This window comes from Oryctolagus cuniculus, chromosome 16 (genome assembly GCF_964237555.1).
Source record: "Oryctolagus cuniculus chromosome 16, mOryCun1.1, whole genome shotgun sequence".
Taxonomy (NCBI): domain Eukaryota; kingdom Metazoa; phylum Chordata; class Mammalia; order Lagomorpha; family Leporidae; genus Oryctolagus; species Oryctolagus cuniculus.
Window position 1 is genome coordinate 53,436,879 of NC_091447.1, and position 23,223 is coordinate 53,460,101.

At 62.9% G+C, this 23,223-nt stretch overlaps 1 protein-coding gene across 1 annotated transcript in view; it reads right to left on the minus strand.

The window, feature by feature from the left end:
• PKD1L1 (polycystin 1 like 1, transient receptor potential channel interacting) overlaps nucleotides 1–15,326 on the minus strand; it is a 100,158-nt gene extending 84,832 nt beyond the window's left edge. Inside the window, exons 1-8 of the mRNA XM_070059306.1 lie at nucleotides 15,131–15,326; nucleotides 12,619–12,792; nucleotides 7,801–7,920; nucleotides 7,213–7,381; nucleotides 6,618–6,857; nucleotides 5,116–5,248; nucleotides 2,965–3,171; nucleotides 732–913 (exon numbers count right to left, since the gene is read on the minus strand). Of these exons, the coding sequence (XP_069915407.1) occupies nucleotides 732–913; nucleotides 2,965–3,171; nucleotides 5,116–5,248; nucleotides 6,618–6,857; nucleotides 7,213–7,381; nucleotides 7,801–7,920; nucleotides 12,619–12,792; nucleotides 15,131–15,326 (1,421 nt within the window). The remainder of the gene's footprint in view (nucleotides 1–731; nucleotides 914–2,964; nucleotides 3,172–5,115; nucleotides 5,249–6,617; nucleotides 6,858–7,212; nucleotides 7,382–7,800; nucleotides 7,921–12,618; nucleotides 12,793–15,130) is intronic.
• Nucleotides 15,327–23,223: the final 7,897 nt, after the last annotated feature.

The window sequence follows — 23,223 nt, forward strand, 5'->3', positions numbered from 1 at the left end:
CGCAGGGCTGTGGCAGTCCAACTCTCAGAAGAAACGCCCTGGGCAGGGCCCCAGAAATGAGCTTTTTCCGCAGGCGCTAGCCCCAGCTGAGCCGCTCCTGAGCTCTGAGAGGTGCCCGCCCTGCCTGCTTTGCAGGTGCCTCATCTAGAGCTGTGCACAGAGGCCTGGGCCCCAGAGGCAGGGCTGGGTGTCGCGGAGCTGACGAGGTCCAACAGGTGAGACAGCTGAGAGGCGCCCACATCAAGAGGCGGCTGCAGTCTCGCCTCAGAGGCTGATGGGGGCAGCCCCGAGGCCGAGAGGCCTCCAGGCACTGGACGGGGAGCTGACTGGCTGGGCCCACAGCCTGGGGCAGCCTGCCTGGAGCACTTGTGCCGGAGGCTGTGAAGCCTGGATATGGACAGATCCACAACAGGGTCCTAGGGAGCCCTGGGGAGGGGAGTGGGTGGACAAGAGGACACGGCCTGACAGCGGCGAGAGCCTCACCCACCGGGACGTGCACCACTCGGTCCGCGGCAGCTCGCCCGCCAGGAACTCTAGTGGTAAGGCCACAGGCAAAACTCACACTCCAGAACCATATGCCAAGACCACTTCGCTTCTACCTCTTTCCAAAGCTCCTAAATAAAACAGCTCAACTTACCAGCCCGGCAGGATTCTAACACCGACTCTCCTGCCGTGCCCAAGTCCACGTTCGGAAGGCAGAGCTGGGCCCTGCACACTCCCATGGCCCTCACCTGAGTGTGGCCCCTGGATGGTCGGGGTCATAGGACTGGGAGCCCCTGAGGACGATGGGGGCCGGGGCGTTCCTGGGGACGAACAGGTGCGTGCCCTCCGCGATGACGCTGACGGGCGCCCGGGGCCGCACTTCCACACCCACGCAGTAGTCGCTGTGAACCACACTGCCCCGGATCTGCACCTGCGGGGCCGAGGCCAAGGGCGGCACACAGATGAGCCGGTGCCTACTGGAGCCACAGGCGCCACCAACCACAAAGGAAACGGCCATTCCAAACATGTCCTCTGCCTCCAACCGATCCAGCCCCGTCTGTCACGAGAGACCACCTGTCGCACGCCCATCGGAGCTGTGGGTGGCACTGAGGAGAGCCTGGGCCTTCTCCTGCCCAGTCTCACAAGGTGGGCCACCCCGGCGGTGCTGCAGCCCTCAGCAGGACACAGCAGGCCTCTGCTCCTTAGCCACGCCACCCCGCCCCACGCCAGCCTGGCACGCACCACCAGAGGACTCCCCAGCAGCCACCCTGCGACCTGCTTACGGCTCCTTCCCAGTTCCGTGTCCCGAGAGGAGTCTGTGCGGAGCTCGGAACCTCTAGCTTTTCCACGGGCTGCCCCTCCCACAGCGCCCCTCACAGCATGGTGCCTGGTGCTGGCCCTCGGCCAACTGCCAGGGCCAGCTTCAGGAGGGGCTGGCACAGGCATCGCAAGGCAGCCTGAGGGTTCTGGCCAGTGCCCACAGCACCAACATGCTGCCCAGGCTTCCCCGATCTGCACCCAGGACCGGCACTGACGTGGTGTCCACACTGCCCCAAGCTGTGCCCAAGGCAGGCACTGGCATGGTGTCCACACTGCCCGGAGCCATGCCCAGGGCTGGCACTGGCATGGTGTCCACACTGCCCCGAGCCATGCCCAGGGCTGGCACTGATGTGGTGCCCACACTTCCCTGACCCAGGCCCAGGGCTGGCACTAGCATGGTGTCCACACTGCCCTGAGCCACGCCCAGGGCCGGCATTGATGTGGTGTCCACACTGCCCCAAGCCGTGCCCAAGGCAGGCACTGATGTGGTGTCCACACTGCCCTGAGCCATGCCCAGGGCCAGCACTGATGTGGTGCCCACACTTCCCTGACCCACGCCCAGGGCTGGCATTGGCATGGTGTCCACACTGTCCCGAGCCACGCCCAAGGCCAGCACTGATGTGGTGTCCACACTGCCCTGAGCTGCACCCGGGGCCAGGGCATGCAGCAGCCTGCACTGAGCTGAGCTGCGGCGCCCAGGCTGGCCGCCCCAGAGTGCAGGGAGGCCAGCCCCTCCCGCGCAGACTCTGGGGCACGCCCTGCTCTCAGGCTGCAGGTCCTCAGCCTGGAGGTCCCGCCTTGCGGCCATCTGAGCCCACACCCTCTAAGGGTCTGCTGACCTGGCTCCTGCCACCAGCCTCCGCAAGCTGCTGCCTCCCCCGCCCCTTCCTCTGCCTGTGAGCTGACTCTTTCGGGACCCTCTTTTGTGAAGCCCACTTTTGTAGAAGTGCCCCACTCTGGGGCCAGCGTTGTGGCATAGAAGGTAAAACTGCTGCCTGCATTCCCAGCATCCCCGTGGGCACCAATTCCTGTCCTGGCTGCTCCACTTCTGATCCAGCTCCCTGCTGATGAGCCCAGGTAAAGCGGCGGAAGACGGCCCAGGTGTTTGGGCCTCTGACACCACGTGGGCGACCTGAAGAAGCTCCTGGCTCCTGCCTTTGGTCTGGCCCAGCACTGGCCATTGCGGCCACTTGGGGAGTGAATCGGTGGATGGAGCATCTCTCTGTCTCTCCATTTTTCACCATAATTCTGACCTTCAAAATAAATAAATAAATCTTTAAAAAAGGTGCCCCCCACAGCCCCCTATTCTCACCATGATCCAACCCAAACACGCTGAGCATCGGCTGAAGGTCAAAGGACCACGCGGCCATAGCAGGTGCCCCACGCAAGCCCCGCCCCTGAGGGGTGCACGGCCTCCTTCCTCCCACACAGCAGGGGCAGAGGCACGTCCACGTCCCAGAACCAGCGTTCAACACACTGGCGGGACTTCGCCTCTGATCACTCTGCCAGCACTGGGACATATCCATTCTCTGGGGAAAATCAACCATTTCCCGTAAAACACCCCACACTTCTTGGCTGGGACAGGCCTAGAGGACACAGCCGTGGCCGAGGCCTTGCCCGGGGCTGGAGGCCAGCAGGGTTCCTCAGGGCTGAGGTCCAGACCTTGGCCGTGGCCGTGTAGTTCCCGCTGGCCAGGGTGTAGCCCGGCAACACCACTGTTTGCCTGCGGGTGTTGACGGCAGCAGGGAGCGGCACGCGTGAGCCCTTGGCATCCAGGAAGCTCCAGGTGTAGGCAAGGCCTTGGGAGATGTCGCAGAGGACAGCAGCTTCAAAGGTGACCCCCAGTCTCAGGGGCTGGGACCTCCAAATCTAAGCACGAGAGAGAGAAGACGCCTCATTAGAGCCTGGCACCTCCCGCACAGGCAGCCGCCGGTGCACTCGCCCCCCGGTCTCTGCGCTGATCCCGGCTGGGACCCCCAGGGATGGCGCTGATGTAGTGTCAGGTCAGAGACAACACCTGTTTCACAGAAAAACTAAAAAGCACAGAAAATAACCAGAAAAAAAGAGTGAGTAAAGCATTAATAAAATACGCACCCCGTGGGAAGAGCCAGCCTTTGAAGCAATGTTGGAATTCATGATTATTCGATTATTATTATTATTACTTCGATTATTATTATTTTGATTATTTTTTGTTTCTACTCTGAACATGATACGATTCCAGGATTTGTCACACACTGCCCAGGCTCACAGGGGCTACCTCAAATTTCAGTACCGACGACAGGCCGACCTCGAGCCCGGCAGTGGTAACAGAAACACAGTGGTATTAGAGACAGAGTGTGCGGTGGGGGCGGCACCCAGGAGGGCTCGGCCAGCTCCTGGGGAGGCGGCGGTGACCTCGGCTCTGTGACGGTTAGGGACTGCTCTTGGGGAGCACTCCGGGACGCCACGTCGCTCAGCGTGACGGAAGATGGGAACACACCCAGCAGTGTGGATGCTGTTCGTGCTGGGGATTTGTGCGGGACCCAGCATCGTGCAGCCAGAAAACACGGTCTTACATGCCAGGAGAAAATGCTCACACTAACCAGCTCATCACTGACCTTGAGATACACACGTGCCCGCGCGCGCGCACACACACACACACACACACACACGAGGATCAGACAAACGCGGAAAATAAATCCACCAGATGACTGACAGTGGCTGCCTTCCGATTATTCCATTTATTTCTTCTGGATACTTTTAGAAAATGTAAAAAAGAGTATCAAGGAAAAAAAAGGATCAGAATTGTTGGTATTGCTCTCTTCACTTTGCAGCTGAGAAAATACAAACGAAACCAAAAACGTCTCGCAGATAAAAGAACCCGACCCTCACCACAGAGCCGAGACTGAGCAGGGCCCCCACTGGCACCCGTGCCCTGCCCAGCTGTGGCCTCTTCCGCTCCTGCCCCTGGCTCCCTGGCCTGGCCACGGCCCCACAGAGCAGCCCAGGTGTGGGCATGGCTGGCCCAGAGGGCGGGCAGGGGTCTTGCCTGTGAGAGGCTGGGCCCCCTAGTGTCACACCCCTCTGGGGTGTCCGGCTCGCGGCTCTGAGGGCCCAGCAGCGGGGCCTCTGGGGGTCGGACGCCATGGAGGGCAACGCACAGTCAGTCCCGGACGTGAGCTCCCCGTGCCACATGGGCACCTGCACGCTGGACAGGGAAACCCGCCCTACTCGAGGCCTCCAGGGAAAGAAAGAAAGAGAGCAGCAGCTCCACTTTCCCGACCCGAAGGAAGCACTCAACAGATCCCATCTCTTTTTTTTTTTTTTTTTTTTTTTTGACAGGCAGAGTGGACAGTGAGAGAGAGAGACAGAGAGAAAGGTCTTCCTTTTGCCATTGGTTCACCCTCCAATGGTCACTGCGGCCCGCACAGTGCGCTGATCCAATGGCAGGAGCCAGGTGCTTCTCCTGGTCTCCCATGGGGTGCAGGGCCCAAGCACTTGGGCCATGCTCCACTGCACTCCCTGGCCACAGCAGAGAGCTGGCCTGGAAGAGGGGCAACTGGGACAGAATCTGGCACCCCAACCGGGACTAGAAACCGGTGTGCTGGCGCCGCAAGGCGGAGGATTAGCCTAGTGAGCCATGGCGCCAGCCCCCATCTCTTCTGAGCTTCCTTTCCCCTGGAAACCACCACAGTTCTCTGAAGATCAACAATCCAACAGCCCTCAGAGTGGGCCGAGCTGGACGCACACAGCCCTCGCTCTCCACTTCCCGGCCTGCTCTGGGCGAGGCGGCAGGAGGCCCCGAGCGCCCCCCACCCCGCCCTGCCCCCCTACCTGCACCTTCCCGGGCCCCATGTTCTTCACGGGGGGCGGCTGGCAGGACTCCCGCACGATGAAGAGCCGCTTCTGCAGCGTGGCGGTGCTGACGGCATTGAAGGCCAGAACCTGCACCGTGAACTCCCCCTCCCTGGAGGGCAGAGAGCAGCCAGGTGAGGACGGGTGCTGCTAACCACGGCCTCACCCACCCTTCGTAACCGGCCTGCACCTGCAGAAGGGTGGGTTCCACGGCAAGGAAGCCTGACCAGCGAGGGCAGAAGAGGCCAAGGGCACAAGCTGACCCCAGACGTATTCATGGTCCACCTGCCACGCCCAGCCAGGTGTGAAGCCCCAGACCCATGTCCATGCACAGGGTGAGGGCAACGCTGCTCCAGGCATGCACAGCCCAGCCCCTGCTGACCCCAGGCCCATCCATGACCTGTGGCTGTGACCAGCACCCTGCCTGTACCTGGGGCACCCATTTCCTGCTCTGGTCCCTGCTGGGTGGACAGAACTGGACCATGGGCCAGTGTCCAGCCTGGGGAGTGGAGGGTCCCAGGCCTGGCGTGTTGGACTGGGAGGCGTGAGCCAGGCAGCTGCTGACCCACAGGTCGTACTTTACAGAGGAGAGGCAGATGCAGAATGGGCCAGCTCTCAAGCCTTCACACTCCCGCACCAGAAACCGTCTTGTCAGAACTGCAGTGTGCAAGGAGTGGCAGCAGGGAGGCCACAGGGGAGGAGGAGGAGCTGGCCCCCGGGGAGGAGGAAGGCTCCGTGGTCATCTCAGCTGTTCAGGGAGCACCAGGCAAGTGCTGGAGACGGCACCGAGCACGCCCGCTCCCTTCTACACGGCAAGAGGGCCCCTCAGAGCCACGGAGGACGTGGACACCCAGGCCCTGGCGCTCAGCCCCCAGGCGCTACTGCTCAATCCCCCCCCCCCGGGAGGCTCTATCTCCAGTCCAGAAGCCCTGCATCCGTAGCCGGCGGTGGGCATGAGGAGTCCCTGGCTAGGTGTGGGGCCTCTGTGCGTGAGGATGCCTGAACAGTGCCACAGGCCTCGTTTTCGGGGCACCTCTGCACGCGCTGGGTCTCTCTGCAGCTCACGCCACCTGAGGCTGACTGGCCTTGTTCTCTGCACCTGCACGGCCGTGGGCACTGGACGCACTCGGGCCCTGGACTCACCCTGGCCGGATGCTCACCTGCCCTGGAGCGCTGCAGTCCCGTGGTTTGTGCCTGGGGCCTCCCACGGGCCTCGTGCCCTCGTCCAGAAATGCCACATTTATTTTGGACACAGGCAGTCACACCCCTCTTCTGTAAAGTCATGCACTGTGTCTAGCCTCCGGCAACCACAGACCACGTCCACACAACGTGGCCGTGAGATCACAACGGGGCTGAAAGCCCCTGTGGCCCAGGGACATCACAGCACATCGTCGCTCCCGAGGCTGTGGGAGCCCGAGGGCTGAAGCGTGGGACACCAGCACTAGCCACCCCTGCAGCCGTCAGCACCCCGCATGGTCCACCTGCTGTAGACGTGGCTGCTGCGGTGGCTCCCCAGGCTGACCGTGCCATCGCCAAAGTCCCAGCGGTAGGCCACGTCCGTGCCAAAGCTGATTCTGCACTCAAAGGCCACGCTGGTGTTGACCAGAGCCGAGGCGGCGGACAGCAGCCTGTTGGCCACAATTCTCTGCTGCACCCTGACGAGGTGGGGCTTGGAGACCACGCTGCTGACCATGCTGGAGGCTTTGACCGTCACCTGGTACCTGCCGGGGCGGTCAGGAGAGGCAGATGGCAAGCTCAGAGCAGAAAGGCCGACTGGCACCCAGGGACCCCACCCCACGCAGGACTAGGTGGGTGCCACAGTGACCACCCCTTGGGATCCAGTTCACCTCTCAGGGCCATGGGCTGTGTGGGGCCCTGGGAACCGGGGACTGTCCGCAGAGCCTGCACCTGACATGCGTCCACACCGGAGGGAAGCGAGTCCCTCTTCCTTCAGTCCAATCCTTACAGCTACGCCTGCTCACTGAGCACCCAGCGCTATCGCAACATGACCGCCACGGCCTCGACGACTGCCCTGGCCGGCGTGCCCCAGACACCACCACGCCTGGGGTTACGCACCCTCGGGGTACACGGAGCCGTCTCCTAACGCTTCTGGAAGTTGTCCGCACCGGCGGGTCGTCGCCAAAATACCACATGAACTCCAGGGGGATGGTTTCCGTGGTAACAGCCTCAAAGGCGATGTCCGCATCTGTGGCAAACACAGTTCCGTTCGTGTAGACGGACAAGGCTGTGAGAGAGAGACAGAGTGTGGACGCGTCAGTGTGGCAGGACTGGGACTGCCCAGAGACTCAGCTCTCGGCTCGGCTTCTCCACTCGGTGGTCCAGGGCTTGTGGCGAGGGGCGTGAGCCTGGGGGTGTTAGCGCTCGGCAGGACTGCGGAGCCACGCCGCTGACCTCACGGCTCAGGACCCAGGTGGCCGGCTGCATGGCTCCTCTGGGGACAGTGCTGGAGCGAGCAGGAGTGTGCGGGAGCCGGAGGCAGCTGACCTCTGACCTCACGCGCCTGGGGCAGGAGCCTGGAGCCTGCACTTTCCAGAAGCCCCCCGCCCAGAAGCAAAGGACCAGCTCAGGGCCGGGGGGCCGGGGCGGAGCTGTGCGGTCTGCATGGGGAGAGTCTGTCAGTCCTGGAGCTGGAGCAGAACCTACGCTGCATCCTGTAGCAAACAGCCACGCTGCGCCACGCCGGGCCGAGCCCCGCCTGCGTTCGGGAAGCGAAGGACACGGTATACGAGGACACGGACGGGAAACGGTGCGTCACAACCACGCCTGGAACAAGGGGAAAAGACAAAGTTGCCTTCCGACGAGTTCACTCTCGTGCAGCACGTGGTCAGCATTTCCCACTTCTCCTCCTTCCCTCTTGGGACTGCAGTCAATTCGAAATCTGAGGCCTGAGTCTGGAATGGGACAGAGCTGGGAAACGTGGAACCAGAATCCCTCCCAGGAGAATGCTCCCTCCAGAGAGCTCCCCACAGAGCAGCAACGCACCAGCTCCTTGGGATCCGTGATGCGAGGCTGGATGGCCTGTTCTCCCTCCAGCACACACGCCGAGGGGTCCCAGTGTCGGCTGTTCTCAGTGGGACCAACAATGAGCCTCAGCAGCTCAGCCCTCTCAAATGGGGCCCGAGTTGTACAGACAGACATACACGCATGTGACAGACAGCACATACCCCACCTTCCCCATGTGCCCCATGTGCCAGGTAGATACCACACACACACGCATGTAACATACCCCACCTTCCCCACGTGTCCAATAGATACCACACACACACACGCATACAACAGACAGCACATACCCCACCTTCCCCACGTGCCCAATAGATTCCACACACACACATGCATGTGACAGACAGCACATACCCCACCTTCCCCATGTGCCCAATAGATACCACACACACACATATACACACACATGCATGTCACAGACACCACATACCCCACCTTCCCCACGTGTCCAATAGATACCACACACACACATGCATGTGACAGACAGCACATACCCCATGTGTCCAATAGATACCACACACACACACACACACATACAACAGACAGCACATACCCCATGTTTCCCATGTGTCCGGTACATACCACACACATGTACACACACATACACGGCAGACACCCCCCACACATGCATTGCATCATGTGTGGCATGCACATGCTGTGTGTGTGCTCACATGTGTGTATATGTGTGCGTGTTTGCATGCAGGTGTATGTGCATGTGTGTGCCAGGAGGCAGACACCACATACCCCACCTTCCCCATGTGCTCAGTAGATACAACACACATACACGTACGCACACATACATGTATTGCATCATGTGTGGCGTGTACATGTTGCGTGTGTGCTCACATGTGTGTATACATGTGTGTGCAGGTGTATGTGCAGGTGTGTACCAGGAGGCAGATACCCATGCCCCGTGCTGCCTGGGGGGATTGGGAGCAAGCCGTGTGCCACGAGGGGTGCTAAGGAAGGCGGTGGGGACTTCCTGCCCTTGCTGGCCCCCGGGATGGCACTTCTCTTTCTTCCAACAGAGAAAAGGCACAGTGGACACTGTGTCCTTTACCAAAGCACTGGGAGGCCCACAAAACGAAGCCCCTGTGCGTGACAGTGACACAATGTCACCAGTGAGACCGCAGTCAACCTGACCATACCCGGCCATCAAGAAGCCCAGCCCAGCCCAGGGGCGGCGCTGCGGCCCAGTGGGTGCAGCTGCCACCTGCGACTCTGGCACCCTAGACGGGCACGGGTTCGAGTCCCGGCTGCTCCACTTCTGACCCAGCTCCCTGCTAATGCGCCTGGGAAGGCAGTGGCATCTGGGGAGTGAACAAGCGGATGAAGAGCTCTCTCTCTGTCTCCCCCTCTCTGTGACTCTACCTTTCAAATATATAAAATACTTCTCTTATATAAAAAGAAAGAAAGAAAAGCAGCACAGTTCACAGATGGACACTGCATGGCAGCCTGGGGGCGGGGCTGGGCTGGAGTAAAGCCCAGGAGTCCCCACTCTCCTCCTGCAGGGCTGTCTCTCACAGAGGTGGCAACTGCAGTGCGGAAAAGTCCCCGTGGACCAGCTGGTGGCTCAGGGGTCACAGGGGTCAGGAGGTCCTCCAGGTTCTGGTCACTCTTGATGGGGAGCACCTCGCTAGGCTGACCGAACGGAACAGGTTACACGGCCTCCTACGAGAGCCACACACAGTCCCGCCCCCTGGGGTGCACGCTGGCTCCTGCTCTGTCGGCACGGGGTGGGGTTCCTCCCTCCGCAGGACGCATTTGGGGCTCCCCCACCCCCTGCTGTGCTGTGGACGTCCCCTGTGGAGAACTGACGGAGGGAGCAGAGGCCGAGCTCTCAGGTGTGACCACCGTGAGGGACGCAGGAGGACCCTCACTGCCCCGGCCTGACCCTGCTCGCCCTCAGCGCTGCCCTCGGCCCAGCTCTGGGTGGCGCTCCCGAGTGCCTTGCCCCCTGCCTCCTCACAGGGGCCATGCCCACATCACAGGGCTCACGCCCACGTCACAGGGGCCCACGCCCACTTCACAGGGACCCTCACCCACGTCACAAGGGCCCTCACCCACGTCACAGGGGCCCATACCCACTTCACAGGGGCCCATGCCCACATCACAGGGGCCCACGCCCACTTCACAGGGGCCCACCCACATCACAGGGGCCACACCCACATCACAGGGGCCCATGCCCACATCACAGGGGCCCTCACCCACATCACAGGGGCCCACCCACATCACAGGGGCCACACCCACATCACAGGGGCCCATGCCCACATCACAGGGGCCCACACCCACATCACAGGGGCCCATGCCCACATCACAGGGGCCCTCACCCACATCACAGGGGCCCACGCCCACTTCACAGGGGCCCACCCACATCACAGGGGCCACACCCACATCACAGGGGCCACACCCACATCACAGGGGCCCTCACCCACATCACAGGGGCCCACGCCCACTTCACAGGGGCCCACGCCCACTTCACAGGGGCCCACCCACATCACAGGGGCCACACCCACATCACAGGGGCCACACCCACATCACAGGGGCCACACCCACATCACAGGGGCCCTCACCCACATCACAGGGGCCCACACCCACTTCACAGGGGCCCACCCACATCACAGGGGCCACACCCACATCACAGGGGCCACACCCACATCACAGGGGCCCTCACCCACATCACAGGGGCCCACGCCCACTTCACAGGGGCCCACCCACATCACAGGGGCCACACCCACATCACAGGGGCCACACCCACTTCACAGGGGCCACACCCACATCACAGGGGCCCTCACCCACATCACAGGGGCCCACGCCCACTTCACAGGGGCCCACCCACATCACAGGGGCCACACCCACATCACAGGGGCCACACCCACATCACAGGGGCCCTCACCCACATCACAGGGGCCCACGCCCACTTCACAGGGGCCCACGCCCACTTCACAGGGGCCCACCCACATCACAGGGGCCACACCCACATCACAGGGGCCACACCCACATCACAGGGGCCCACGCCCACTTCACAGGGGCCCACGCCCACTTCACAGGGGCCACACCCACATCACAGGGGCCCACACCCACATCACAGGGGCCACGCCCACATCACAGGGGCCCACGCCCACATCACAGGGGCCACACCCACATCACAGGGGCCCACGCCCACATCACAGGGGCCACGCCCTCCTCACAGGGGCCACGCCCACATCACAGGGGCCCACGCCCTCCTCACAGGGGCCCACGCCCACTTCACAGGGGCCACGCCCACATCACAGGGGCCCACGCCCTCTTCACAGGGGCCACGCCCACATCACAGGGGCTACGCCCACATCACAGGGCCCACGCCCTCTTCACAGGAGCCATGCCCACTTCACAGGGGCCCACCCACATCACAGGGGCCACACCCACATCACAGGGCCCACGCCCTCCTCACAGGGGCCACGCCCACATCACAGGGGCCCACGCCCACTTCACAGGGGCCCACGCCCACTTCACAGGGGCCCTCACCCTCCTCACAGGGGCCACGCCCACATCACAGGGGCCCACGCCCACATCACAGGGGCCCACGCCCACTTCACAGGGGCCCATGCCCACATCACAGGGGCCACACCCTCCTCACAGGGGCCACGCCCACATCACAGGGGCCCACGCCCACATCACAGGGGCCCACGCCCACTTCACAGGGGCCACGCCCTCCTGACAGGGGCCCACGCCCACATCACAGGGGCCACACCCTCCTCACAGGGGCCACGCCCTCCTCACTGGGGCCCACGCCCTCCTCACAGGGCCCATGCCCACATCACAGGGGCCCATGCCCACATCACAGGGACTACGTCCTCCTCACAGGGGCCCATGCCCACATCACAAAGGCCACACCCTCCTCACAGGGGCTACACCCACATCACACATGACCCCCAGCTCCTGGGACCTCCAGCCCCTGGCCAAGCCCTTCTCCAGGAGCTTCACGTCCCGTCTCTCCTCCGTCCTGCACCTCAGTGCCTCCCCTGGGGTCCTGCTTGCACCCCCCACCCCGGTTCCAGTCCTGGCTCTGCTCTCAATTCCAGCTTCCCGCTAAGGCACACCCTCGGAAGCAGGAGGTGATGGTTCAAGGGTCCCCGCCACCCCTGTGGAAGACCAGGATTGGGCTCCTGGCTCCTGGCCTCGGCCTGGCCCAGCCCTAGTTGCTGCCAGCATTTGGGGTATGGACCAGCAGGAGGGAGGTTCCTCTATCTCTCCCCTTGCCTTTAAGAATAAAATGAAAGTAAGTTTGTCAGTGGCTTTATAGGTTACACAGGACCCTGTACCACGTCATCTTCACGTCCCCAGAGCGGGGATTCTTCCAGAACTGCTTCCTGAACGAGGGGAACAGACGGGGGTGACACGTGGAACCTGGGACTGCTGCGACTTGAGCCGAGTTCAGAGGTGACGGTGGCCGGCTCAGCCTCCAGACGTGGTCCTTACCCTTCCCGTTCGCGTGGGAGCCAGCAAAGGCCAGAGCCTCCCCTGCGTGGACGCTGCTGCAATTCATGAACACAGACACGGCCTCGCGGCCAACTTCCACAAAGTAAGGCCCGAGCTCCACGGGGCCTCCACGGACGCCATCGTCAATAAGAGCCCTGAGCGGATGGACAGCCTCTGAAAGAGAAGCGAGAAGGCACGGGAGGAGAACCGTTAGAGGCACGGGGGACAGCTGGCACGGGGGGTGAACCGTTAGAGGCACGGGGTCGGGAGTGAACCATTAGAGGCACGGGGGACAGCTGGCACGGGGGACAGCATGGTGGCACTGGGCTGGCCAGGAACGGGCACCGTAAAGACTGCTTTTCCTTTCACAGCAGCTGGGCTGCCTCGCAGGGGTGTGACCCACACTCCACGCAGAGCCCACACTCACAGGTGTGCGACAACCCACACTCCACTCAGAGCCCACGCTCACAGGTGTGCGACGACCCGTACTCCACGCAGAGCCCACGCTCACAGGGGCGTGACCCACACTCAGAGCACACGCTCACAGGGGCGTGACCCACACTCAGAGCACACGCTCGCAGGGGTCGACCCGCACTCCACTCAGAGCCCACGCTCACAGGTGTGCGACGACCCGTACTCCACGCAGAGCCCACGCTCACAGGGGCGTGACCCACACTCAGAGTCACGCTCGCAGGGGTGCGACCTGCACTCCACTCAAAGCCTGTGCTCACAGGGGTGTGACCCACACCCCACTCAGAGCCCTCGCTCGCCAAGATCCGGGTGTGGCTTCAATTCTCATTGATGGTTCTTGGCCCTGAGTGACGCAGCCACTTCTGCACAGTTGGGGATCCTGACAGGACAAGGCAGAGCATTGGTCACCTACAGCTGGGCAAGGTCAGGATGTGAATTAGCAGCCCTGTGGGACTACAGGCAGAGTTACAGCGGGTTACGAAAGTGGCCCATGCCTTGCCCTGTTCTCACACCCTCCTGCCACGGCCACAACGTGACACTGGCTCCTGTCAGAGTGACGGATGTATTTCTACACCTTCCTGAATCAGTGCTGGTCTTGTGCCAATGGATTTGCAAGGTGTGTGCGCCTTGGGGTTTGCCCTCTCCTGCTAGCCTGGGGACGGCAGTCACCGCGAAGCCCGGTCTCCCATGCTGGGGGCAGAGAGACGTGACTGCGCGGTCCCGGAAGGGGCGTCTCAGCCACTCAGGGCCAGCCTGGACCCGAGGGTCTCCCAGCGGAACTGTGAGCTAAATGCACGGTGGGTGTGGGCCCGAGCTGAGGGTGCCTTCTTCACACATCAGCAGAGGACGGATACGACCCCACTGGGCTGCGGAGGGAGTCCTGGCAGGGGCCCTGGGATGCAGCCATATTCCCGGCAGGGCCCACCAGGGGAAAAGCTGCCCCCATTCTCTGATGACCACACCCACCCTCACGCACAATATCTCAAGCTGCCCGAGTGACCATTCTGCTCCCAGCTTTAAAATGCAGCCTGGCCCCTGGCCGAGCCCTTCCCCTTGGCTGGGCAGGTCCAGTCACCATGCCTGCTCTGCCAGGCACACCCCTGAGCCAGCACGGTCTCTACCGCAGACCTGCCCCTGGGCTCCCAGGCCCTCGGCCAGCTTGCGCTCACGTGAATGACCGGGCAGATGAGCGGCTGTGTCGGGCTGTGCCCCAGCCCGGGCCTGGACTTCCCTTTCCGACTTCTACACCTTCTGCCTGCCTTCCTCGTCCCAGACCTCACGCCCAGGGGCGCCAGATGAACCGCGACGCCAACGAGAAGTGCAGAGTGTGAGCACGCTCTCTCTCGGCAGACACGGGCGCGTCCTGAAGATGTGGCCTGCACCCCGTGGGCAGGGAGAGCGGCATTTCCCCTCGCTTACATGCACGAAAGACGTGAGACCACAGGCCGCTGTCGCCCAGCGGAGTGCGGAGAGAATCTTTACCGCCCATCTTCCTAGGATGCGGGTGTGCGACGGGCCAGGGGCCAGGCGGGTACCACGAGAACATTAAAGAACAAGCTTTACAAAGCGAAGAAATCCCGTGTGCTAAGCAGGCACATGTCCGGATTCCCCACTCGGCCGTCCCCGTCATCTCGCGGGGTCTGTGACTGGCTGCATGGCCTGGGCCAGCCCCGCGAGGTCTTTGGTGAAGATGCAGCACCGTGAACTTCAGTGTAAGAGAAAGAGTGAGCGACATTACACGCGTGTGCTCAAGGGCACCTCGCGTGACCTCCAACAGTGACTGCTTCCCGAAGTTCCCTGTGCATAGGGAGAGGCTTCCTGACATTGGCTAAACGCTGGGTGACCCAGGGATAGTTCCCCTCCCCGACTCTGGGCTGACGAGGAGACTGGCCACAGCGGGAGACGCAGGCAGACACAGCCACCTGCACCAGCACCACCGGCCCAGGGGCACGCAGTGGGCTTGCCTGTGCCCGGCGTCCCAAGCACTGCCTCTCAGGTCCCTGAGCAACTCCCTTGCGGCTCCGGAGGACATCGGCCCTACCTTTCCCCTCCTGGTGGCAGGCGGTCACATTGTAGAGGCTCGTTTCAATGCCAGCACTGTCCCCGAACGCCATCAGCAGGCAAAGGGCTGCTCCAGACGCCGTGTGGACGCGGAGTCCCAGAACTGGAGGGGCCTGGGCGTCTGTTTCCAGGAAGTGGTGGAGGCCAGGGTCCAGGGCTCCATCCGTGCCTCGCATGGGGACAGTCCCAGGAGGACACTGGGTGAGAACACAGAGCATCCGGGGTCCAGACCAGGACACAGAGAGGCTAGGGCTGTGGGAAGCAGCCGGCGGAAGGCAGAGAGAGCTGTGGGAGAGAGGCGGGCATCACCCACTGCGTCGCCAGGAAGGTGGGGGCAGCAGCCTGACCTGGGGCCAGCCAGGGCGAAGCTGAGGTGAGGCTTCTCAAAGTGGGGTGCCCCGGGCAGCAGCCGTTCAGCACTGGGCACTTGTGCCCACCCCCAGAGTCAGAAACCCTGGGGAGGGGACAGCAGGCCCCCTGGGCACCCCAACTGCAGCCACAGTGAGGAGCAGACACTCCGTCTCATCACCGAGTGTATGCACAGACTGTGTCTCCCACACTCACCTCCCGCGCTTTTGTAAGAACACCCTGGGGCGGGGGCATCACTCCCACGTCTCTACCTTAGTTCCTCGTGGCACCAGCATACTGGGAGCTGGGGACAGTCAGGTCCCCTCGACCCTCAGCCGCCGGGACTGCTCCCTGGTGAGGCAGGGAGGCCGACAGTGCACAAGGGGGTGAAACCCTGCACGCCAAGACCCCTGCACGGGCAGGGAGATGGTTGACAGACCCCAAAGAGCAACTGCCCTCCCCCTGCAGCGGCCCCCGGGTCACAGTCACAATAACCTGAAAATGAAGGCAGCCAAGCGCCGGGGCCGTGTGGCACTGAGGGGTCAGTGACGCCATCCATGGCGTGGGGACGTGTGCTGGCTCGGCGGCAGCTCCGCTGACAGCAGCGATGAGGAGGCTCGAGAACCGGCCCCTGGCTCACCCTCCGCTCACCTGGGAGACGTGGGCAAAGGGAAAGGCGGCCCCGGCGGTGCGCTCGCGGATCCAGCCGCCTCGGTCCCAGGGCGCGGCAGCCCCTCCAGCCCTTCGGCCGCGTCCCCTGCAGAGCACTGCCCTCCGAGGATCCGGCAGGACGTGGCCACTGTCCAGTTGCAGGGTGCCACTCCCCGGGAGGTTCCCTGGAAGGAGAGAGCAGGAGCAGCTGAGGGGCCTCAGCCCGGCCTGGCCCGGCCCCGGCGCTCGCCGTTCTCTGTGGCTAAGGGCCCCCGGGGGGCGGCTGGGTCTGTTCATTGGTGACAACAAATCAGCCTTGTGCGATGGCACCACACTGGGACGGGGGGTTCAGGCTTGCCCTCTGGAGGCACATGTATCAGGAATTTGGGACTGCGCATGTTCAGACGTCCAGGTTGCCCTCTTGGCTAAGCTAACAGGATGTCAGTGGTTTACGCGGCTTCCACAACGCCAAGTTGACAGCTGAGAACACTCTGGCAGGCAGCAGGAGCAGGAAAGCTGTTTTGCCGTGCATCCGGGACGAATCTCAGTTACACCCCCCAGACTGCCGAGCACTGTCCCAGGGACTCAGCAATGCACAGTCTCTGGCCACCGTGAGGCCCTGGCACACGGGCCAGCACCCACTGTCCCCCTGCAACCTTCGTGTGGGGTTCAGAGCGAGCACCGACCTTGAGGAGACCTGAGAGGGAGCCGCCTGCATTCCCCGCTGCACACAGCTGCCTGCGAGGGGACCTGGGGCTGTGCCCGCTCCAGAGGCTGCCGATCGGAACGGAAGGTGGGCGGGGGCCTCTGCGGGGAAAGGCAGAGAGAAGGAAACCTGGTGGCATCTCAGACCGTTGTCACTGTCCCGACGGCTTTGCTGTGCGTGGAGGCCTGTTCCCGGGAGCAGGGCCAGACTCACACACTGCTCAGAAACCAAGCCAGGAGGAGTCCCAGGGCAGAGTGCAGCACACTAAAATCTAGGATGCTGCCCCCAGTGGCTCCCCAGATGGGCGAGTCCCATTCTACATGGCCCGTCTGCCCCGAGGGGCACGCCCAGGCCCCAAGCTCCAGGCTCAGGAGGAAGTCCTCGCTCTGAGCGCAGGACAGGTTAGCCCCAGCCCCTGGGTACGTGGCAGCCAGTACCTCGTGCCTTCACCAGCTTCCTTTCTGCCTGCCCTGCTGGGCTGAGGCTTCCCCGGACCCCCAAGGCCGAGATGAAGTCGACTCCTTGTCTCAGCCCGGGACTCATCACAGAGAGTCTGCCCCTCCCAGGCGCCCGCACTGTGATAGTGGGAGTTCCCAGGCCCCTGCCCTGCCTAGGACAGGGCTGTCCCCCCGCCCCCTCCATGGGGCCTGGCCAGGGCAAGTGGCTCGTGCCTGTCTGCAGAGCCCTCGGGCCATCACAGGGCACTGCCACCGCTTCCCTCTCTGTCTGAGAAGGGGCTGCCTGCAGCGGGTCAGGCCTTGGAAGGAAGGAGCCACGCTGGCCACAGCTGACGTGTGCCGTTCTCGACCCGAGGACGGGGCATGGTCTGTCCCTGCAGCGTGGCCCAGCAATGTGGCCGCTGTGGGCAGTGCCGGGACCTCCCACCTGCCCCACATGTGCCCTCTTCTCACGGCTTTTTGTTGGACACATACCCTTCCTCTGTCCACCGGGCAGATGCTGCTCAGCGGCCACGGCCTAGTCCCAGCCCTGCCGGGACTCTTCCCACGTGGAAGTGGCCGGGGGCCTGGGCTGCCTCATCTAGCACAGCGCGACTGACCCTGTGCCTGGCCTTCAGCTCCCCGCCACGGGCAGCCCCCAACCCGCTGCCCAGTAGATGGAGGGCTTCAGCCATGGTGGATGTGTGCGTGCAGGGGGCATTTTAGAGAGGAGTAGAAGCAGCAATGCAGCCAGTAACCAGCACCGTAAGGAGCACAGGGACCAGGCGGGTTGCAGGCGATGGGCTCAGGTGCCCGGGCAGCACCCAGGGGCGGCCAGCAGTGACAGCCTGTGAGCAGTGGCCCCGAGGGGACGAAGGCGAGGAGAGGCACGGGACATCACCTCGAGCCCACGAGTTTACTGAAAGGCAGCTACGCTCGTTCTGGGCGTGCGCCAATGCCCCCCCCCCCCCCCGCGCGGAGGGAAGGTGCTCGGTCACCCGCGTGCAGGAGAATCTGCCCGAGTCACGTTCACTTCACGTTTTAACTAACGATGCTGCCGCTTTTTAATTCTAAATTGTGATTAAGAAAAAAAAAAAAAAAGCCAGCATGGATATATCATCTGGTGTTGAGTTACAAACGGCGCGTCCCTGAACCTCAGCACGTGAGCGACCGTCTCCCCAGGAAAGGGACTTCCTGGCTCTGTAACAGTGTCCGTCTGCAAGTGAAAACGGGTGCACGCCCAGAACGCCCACATCTGGAGGTGACGAGATGTTGGAAGAGCTATAAAACGACGTGATGTTAAAGAGCACAGGTACAAGACCCGCGATACGCTGCTTTCCGACAGGGTCTTCCTGAATATCGGCCCCTTCTCTCCGTAAGAAATAACCAGAGGCCTTGTTCACCTGCAGGCTTAGGCTGTATTTTACCAAAATAATTTCTAGTCCTTCGCCTTCTCTTTCCTAAAATCTTTGTTTAGAAAGAAACTTTGTCCTTCAACTATGTAGCTTTCTGTATTTGTCTTTAAAATGCTTTGGCCTTGTGGTTAAACAGATAACCAGTGTTTCACAGTGAAAGATAAAAATAAGCAAACGGATGCCCCACAGCCCAGCGCACAGCTCCAGCCGGGCTTCGCTGCACAGCCCCACGGCTCTTCCATCCGCACCGCGAGGCCGGCCCCGTTGGACACCCGCTGCTCACGCCTACCGCCCCAGCCCCCGCCTCCTACTCTGTAGGAACCGACGACTCCAGGCCACACAGAAGCAGCCAGTACTCTGCACAGAGCAGGGTGCCCTCGAGGCTGGGTCACATCACCACAGCTTCGCTGTCTGTGTGCCCTGCGCCGACGAGATAACCGGCCACCATCGTATCACCTGCTGGCACCCAGAGGCCACCACAGGGGCGGCACCACCCCATGTGGCTGCCAACCTCTGGGGTCGCTTGGTCACCGCCTGCTCTGATTCTGCAAATGCGCTTTCTCGAAATCAACAGCGAGTGCCACTTCCCGGTCAGAAAAGCGTGACCAGCCGTGCCAGACGTGCCCGTCGGTGCTGCCACCCCAGTCCCGCGGAGCCTGAGCCGCCCCATCAGCGACACCTGACGCTGCTGGGCCCCTCGCTTTCAACATGGCCTGCAAGAAAAGAAAGGGAATAGGAGTGCTGCCGAAGACAGGCCCGCACACCGGAAGTCACGCTATGTCACGCCACACCACGCCACGTCACGCACCAGGTGACCGGCCCGCTGAGCCGCTCTGCCAGTGCAGTGTGCAGAAAGCAGAGCGCCCGGACCCTACGTTCCCCACAGGAGGCCGGAAATGAGCAGGCAGGCCCGGCACACAGAACGCAGCCGGCCATGGGTGGGATGGGTGCCAGGGGCTCTGTACACGGGCAGGGCAGGGGGCTCAGTGAGGTGGCACTGGAGCAGAGCTGGGCCAGCAGGGTGGACTCAGGCAGGCTGCAGGGGCTGCAGTGACCTAGCAGAGGCCAGCTGGGGGCAGGCCAGGCCCCGGAGTCTCGTTCTGAACAGGGTGAAGTGTTCTGAGCACACGCACGGCCCCGTGTGGCCTGCGTTTCGGCAGCAGCAGCATGGCTGCTGCACTGGGGACTGGGAGGAGAAGGGAGAAGGCAGGGGCTGCCCCAGAGCAGCCGGGGAAGGTGGGTGGAGGCCTGGGGGGCTAGGACAGATGGGCCAGCCGCTGGACTGAAGAGCGAACTCGGCAAGTCCAGGACTTGGCCTGAGCAAAGCAAGTGCTCGGTTGGGGTAGGGGCACAGAGAGCCCCAGGAGTCCCGTCTATGGGATCAAGACCTGTGGGACATGAAGGACAGGCCCTAAAGGCACCAACCAATGCTGGGTGGCTGGAGGCACCGGGGGCGGGGGGGGGGGCGGGGCGGGGCGGGCAGGGATGGGAGTGCGGGCTACACCACCACCCTGGGCCCTGCCGAAGGACTGCACTGCTTGGTTTTGAGCTCCTTGGGCACTCCTGCATGGACCCACACCAAGTGTCCCGGGGCCTGAGGCCTGCTGCCCAGCCCAGCGTGTGTCTGTGAGGGTGGATGGGCTGAAAACCTCTCCGCGCAGCTGGCTGTTTGCAGATGTGACCTGAGAATGGCCAGTGACGGCCACACCCAGCCACCCACCTCTGCCCAGCTCTGCCCTCGGCTCATCACTCACAACCTTGCTTGGGAACTTGCAGAGAGTGACGGACAGACACGGAGCAGCTCCCACACACAGACACTGGGCACTGCCATCAAGTTCATTGTCTACACAAATTCCGCTGGACGCACTATGCATGGGACGGCGGTGGGGGAGGGCCCAGGTGTGAGTGACAGGCTAGTCTCTGCCAAGGCAGCCAGGCTCTCAGGGCTCCCCGAGAATCGCCCTTCTGGGCTGCCAGTGTTTCTCTCTGGGGTCAAAGCGCCTTCCTAGCAAACAGCAGGTCACAGGGGGTCCCCAGCCCAGCCCCTGGCCATCTGGCCTCCAGGTTCCTCCCCACCACTAGTGCACTTCCTGGCCTCACTTCCAGGGCTCGAGAGTTCCGTCCCCTGTCCCAGCCGCAGCCCCCAACCTGCTGGCTGCTCTGATAAACACTGTGGAAGCTCACTACGTTCAGGCAGCCTGGTCTCCATCACTGGGATTCTCAGAGCTTCCCCAACCTGCAACAAGACCAGGGCTGCTGGCGCTGGGCTGCAGGAGCCTCGGCCGTGCTGCCCCACCTGAGGGAAGCTCCCCACCTTGGGCCGGGTCGGGCCCATCTGCATGTGGAGCCTGGAGCCCCATCCTGCCTTTGTAACTGAACTCGCTTCACTGGCACAGAGCCGGCTATGCGTGACACCGGGGCACAATCTCCCTGGACACCGGGCAGCCACGCAAGCACACCTTCTCCCAGGAGGCTGGGGGGGACGGCTGCTGTGACCCCACGCTTCCTGCTGTCCCCTTCAGAGGGCAGGACCGGCAGCCATGCTTCCCTCTGCTCCTCCACAGCAGGGGCTCTGCATGGAGCTCTGGAGGGAAAGAAACCAAGTCTGTTATACATAAAGTGAGGCTGCGACAGGCGGAGGTGAGAGAGGAGGGAGGACTCACTGCTGTGCACAGGTGAGGCTGCGACAGGCGGAGGTGAGAGAGGAGGAGGACTCACTGCTGTGCACAGGTGAGGCTGCGACAGGTGGAGGTGAGAGAGGAGGACTCACAGCTGTGCACAGGTGAGGCTGAGACAGGCGGAGGTGAGAGAGGAGGACTCACTGCTGTGCACAGGTGAGGCTGCGACAGGCGGAGGTGAGAGAGGAGGACTCACTGCTGTGCACAGGTGAGGCTGCAACAGGCGGAGGTGAGAGAGGAGGACTCACTGCTGTGCACAGGTGAGGCTGCGACAGGTGGAGGTGAGAGGAGGACTCACTGCTGTGCACAGGTGAGGCTGCGACAGGCGGAGGTGAGAGAGGAGGACTCACTGCTGTGCACAGGTGAGGCTGCGACAGGCGGAGGTGAGAGAGGAGGAGGACTCACTGCTGTGCACAGGTGAGGCTGCAACAGGCGGAGGTGAGAGAGGAGGACTCACTGCTGTGCACAGGTGAGGCTGCGACAGGTGGAGGTGAGAGGAGGACTCACTGCTGTGCACAGGTGAGGCTGCGACAGGTGGAGGTGAGAGAGGAGGACTCACTGCTGTGCACAGGTGAGGCTGCGACAGGCGGAGGTGAGAGAGGAGGAGGACTCACTGCTGTGCACAGGTGAGGCTGCGACAGGCGGAGGTGAGAGAGGAGGAGGACTCACTGCTGTGCACAGGTGAGGCTGCGACAGGTGGAGGTGAGAGAGGAGGACTCACTGCTGTGCACAGGTGAGGCTGCGACAGGTGGAGGTGAGAGAGGAGGGAGGACTCACTGCTGTGCACAGGTGAGGCTGTGACAGGCGGAGGTGAGAGTGGAGGACTCACTGCTGTGCACAGGTGAGGCTGCGACAGGTGGGGGTGAGGGAGGAGGACTCACTGCTGTGCACAGGTGAGGCTGCGACAGGTGGGGGTGAGGGAGGAGGACTCACTGCTGTGCACAGGTGAGGCTGCGACAGGTGGGGGTGAGGGCAGAGGGAGGAGTGGTGTGGCCATGGGTGTGTGCCTCCACCATCAGCCCACAGTCAGGCAGGGATGGGCTCACCTGTGCACAGTGGTGAGTGTAGGTGTGATTTTGCAGGCCCCACTCCAGTGACCTATGTCTTAGAAACCCCTGGAGAAGGGGAAGTCCCCAGGCTGGGGGCTCAGGGAGGGGCTCCAAACCGCAGGGCACACTGGGAGGTCTCAACTTCTGCAACAGAGCGACCACGGGCCCCCTCACCGGTGGCATGGCCTGTGAGGGCCCGGGGCCAGCTCTGTGCTTGTGCCCGGGGCCGCACCCCTACCCCAGGCCTTACCGGCAGGCACACCCACACATGGAGGACCCCCACAGCTGCCACAGAGAAGATCCCCACGCTCCTCGGCTCTCACAGGGGGCTCATCGGGCAAGGAAGCAGAGCAAGCCTGGACACACCTGAGGGGGTGGGAGGACGTGGAGGAAATGACACCGAGTCCAGGACTGTCTGTGAGCCTCCGCCGCCCACAGCCACGCCGCCAAGGGCGAATCCCAGAACCGCAGCCCTGCACACAAGCAGCAGCCTGCGTCTCTCTTTCCCACATCCGGGGCTGTCGACTGAGAGTCCCATCTGACGGTCCTCCCGCCCCCAGGCCCTCGGCTGCTCCTGTGCCAAGAGCTGACCCTTGTGCCAAGACCTCAGGTAGCCATGCGCCGTTGGGGGCCCCTTGGCCCTCTGCCTGCCTCACCACTCCTTCCTGGCAGCCCACCCTCAGCCCCAGACGGCACCCTCCCATGCCTGCGTGGACCCGATGGACAGTGCGCGGAATCCACCAGGCTCAGAGCAGCCGTGTGTGACACACTGCCTGTGGGTCACACAGC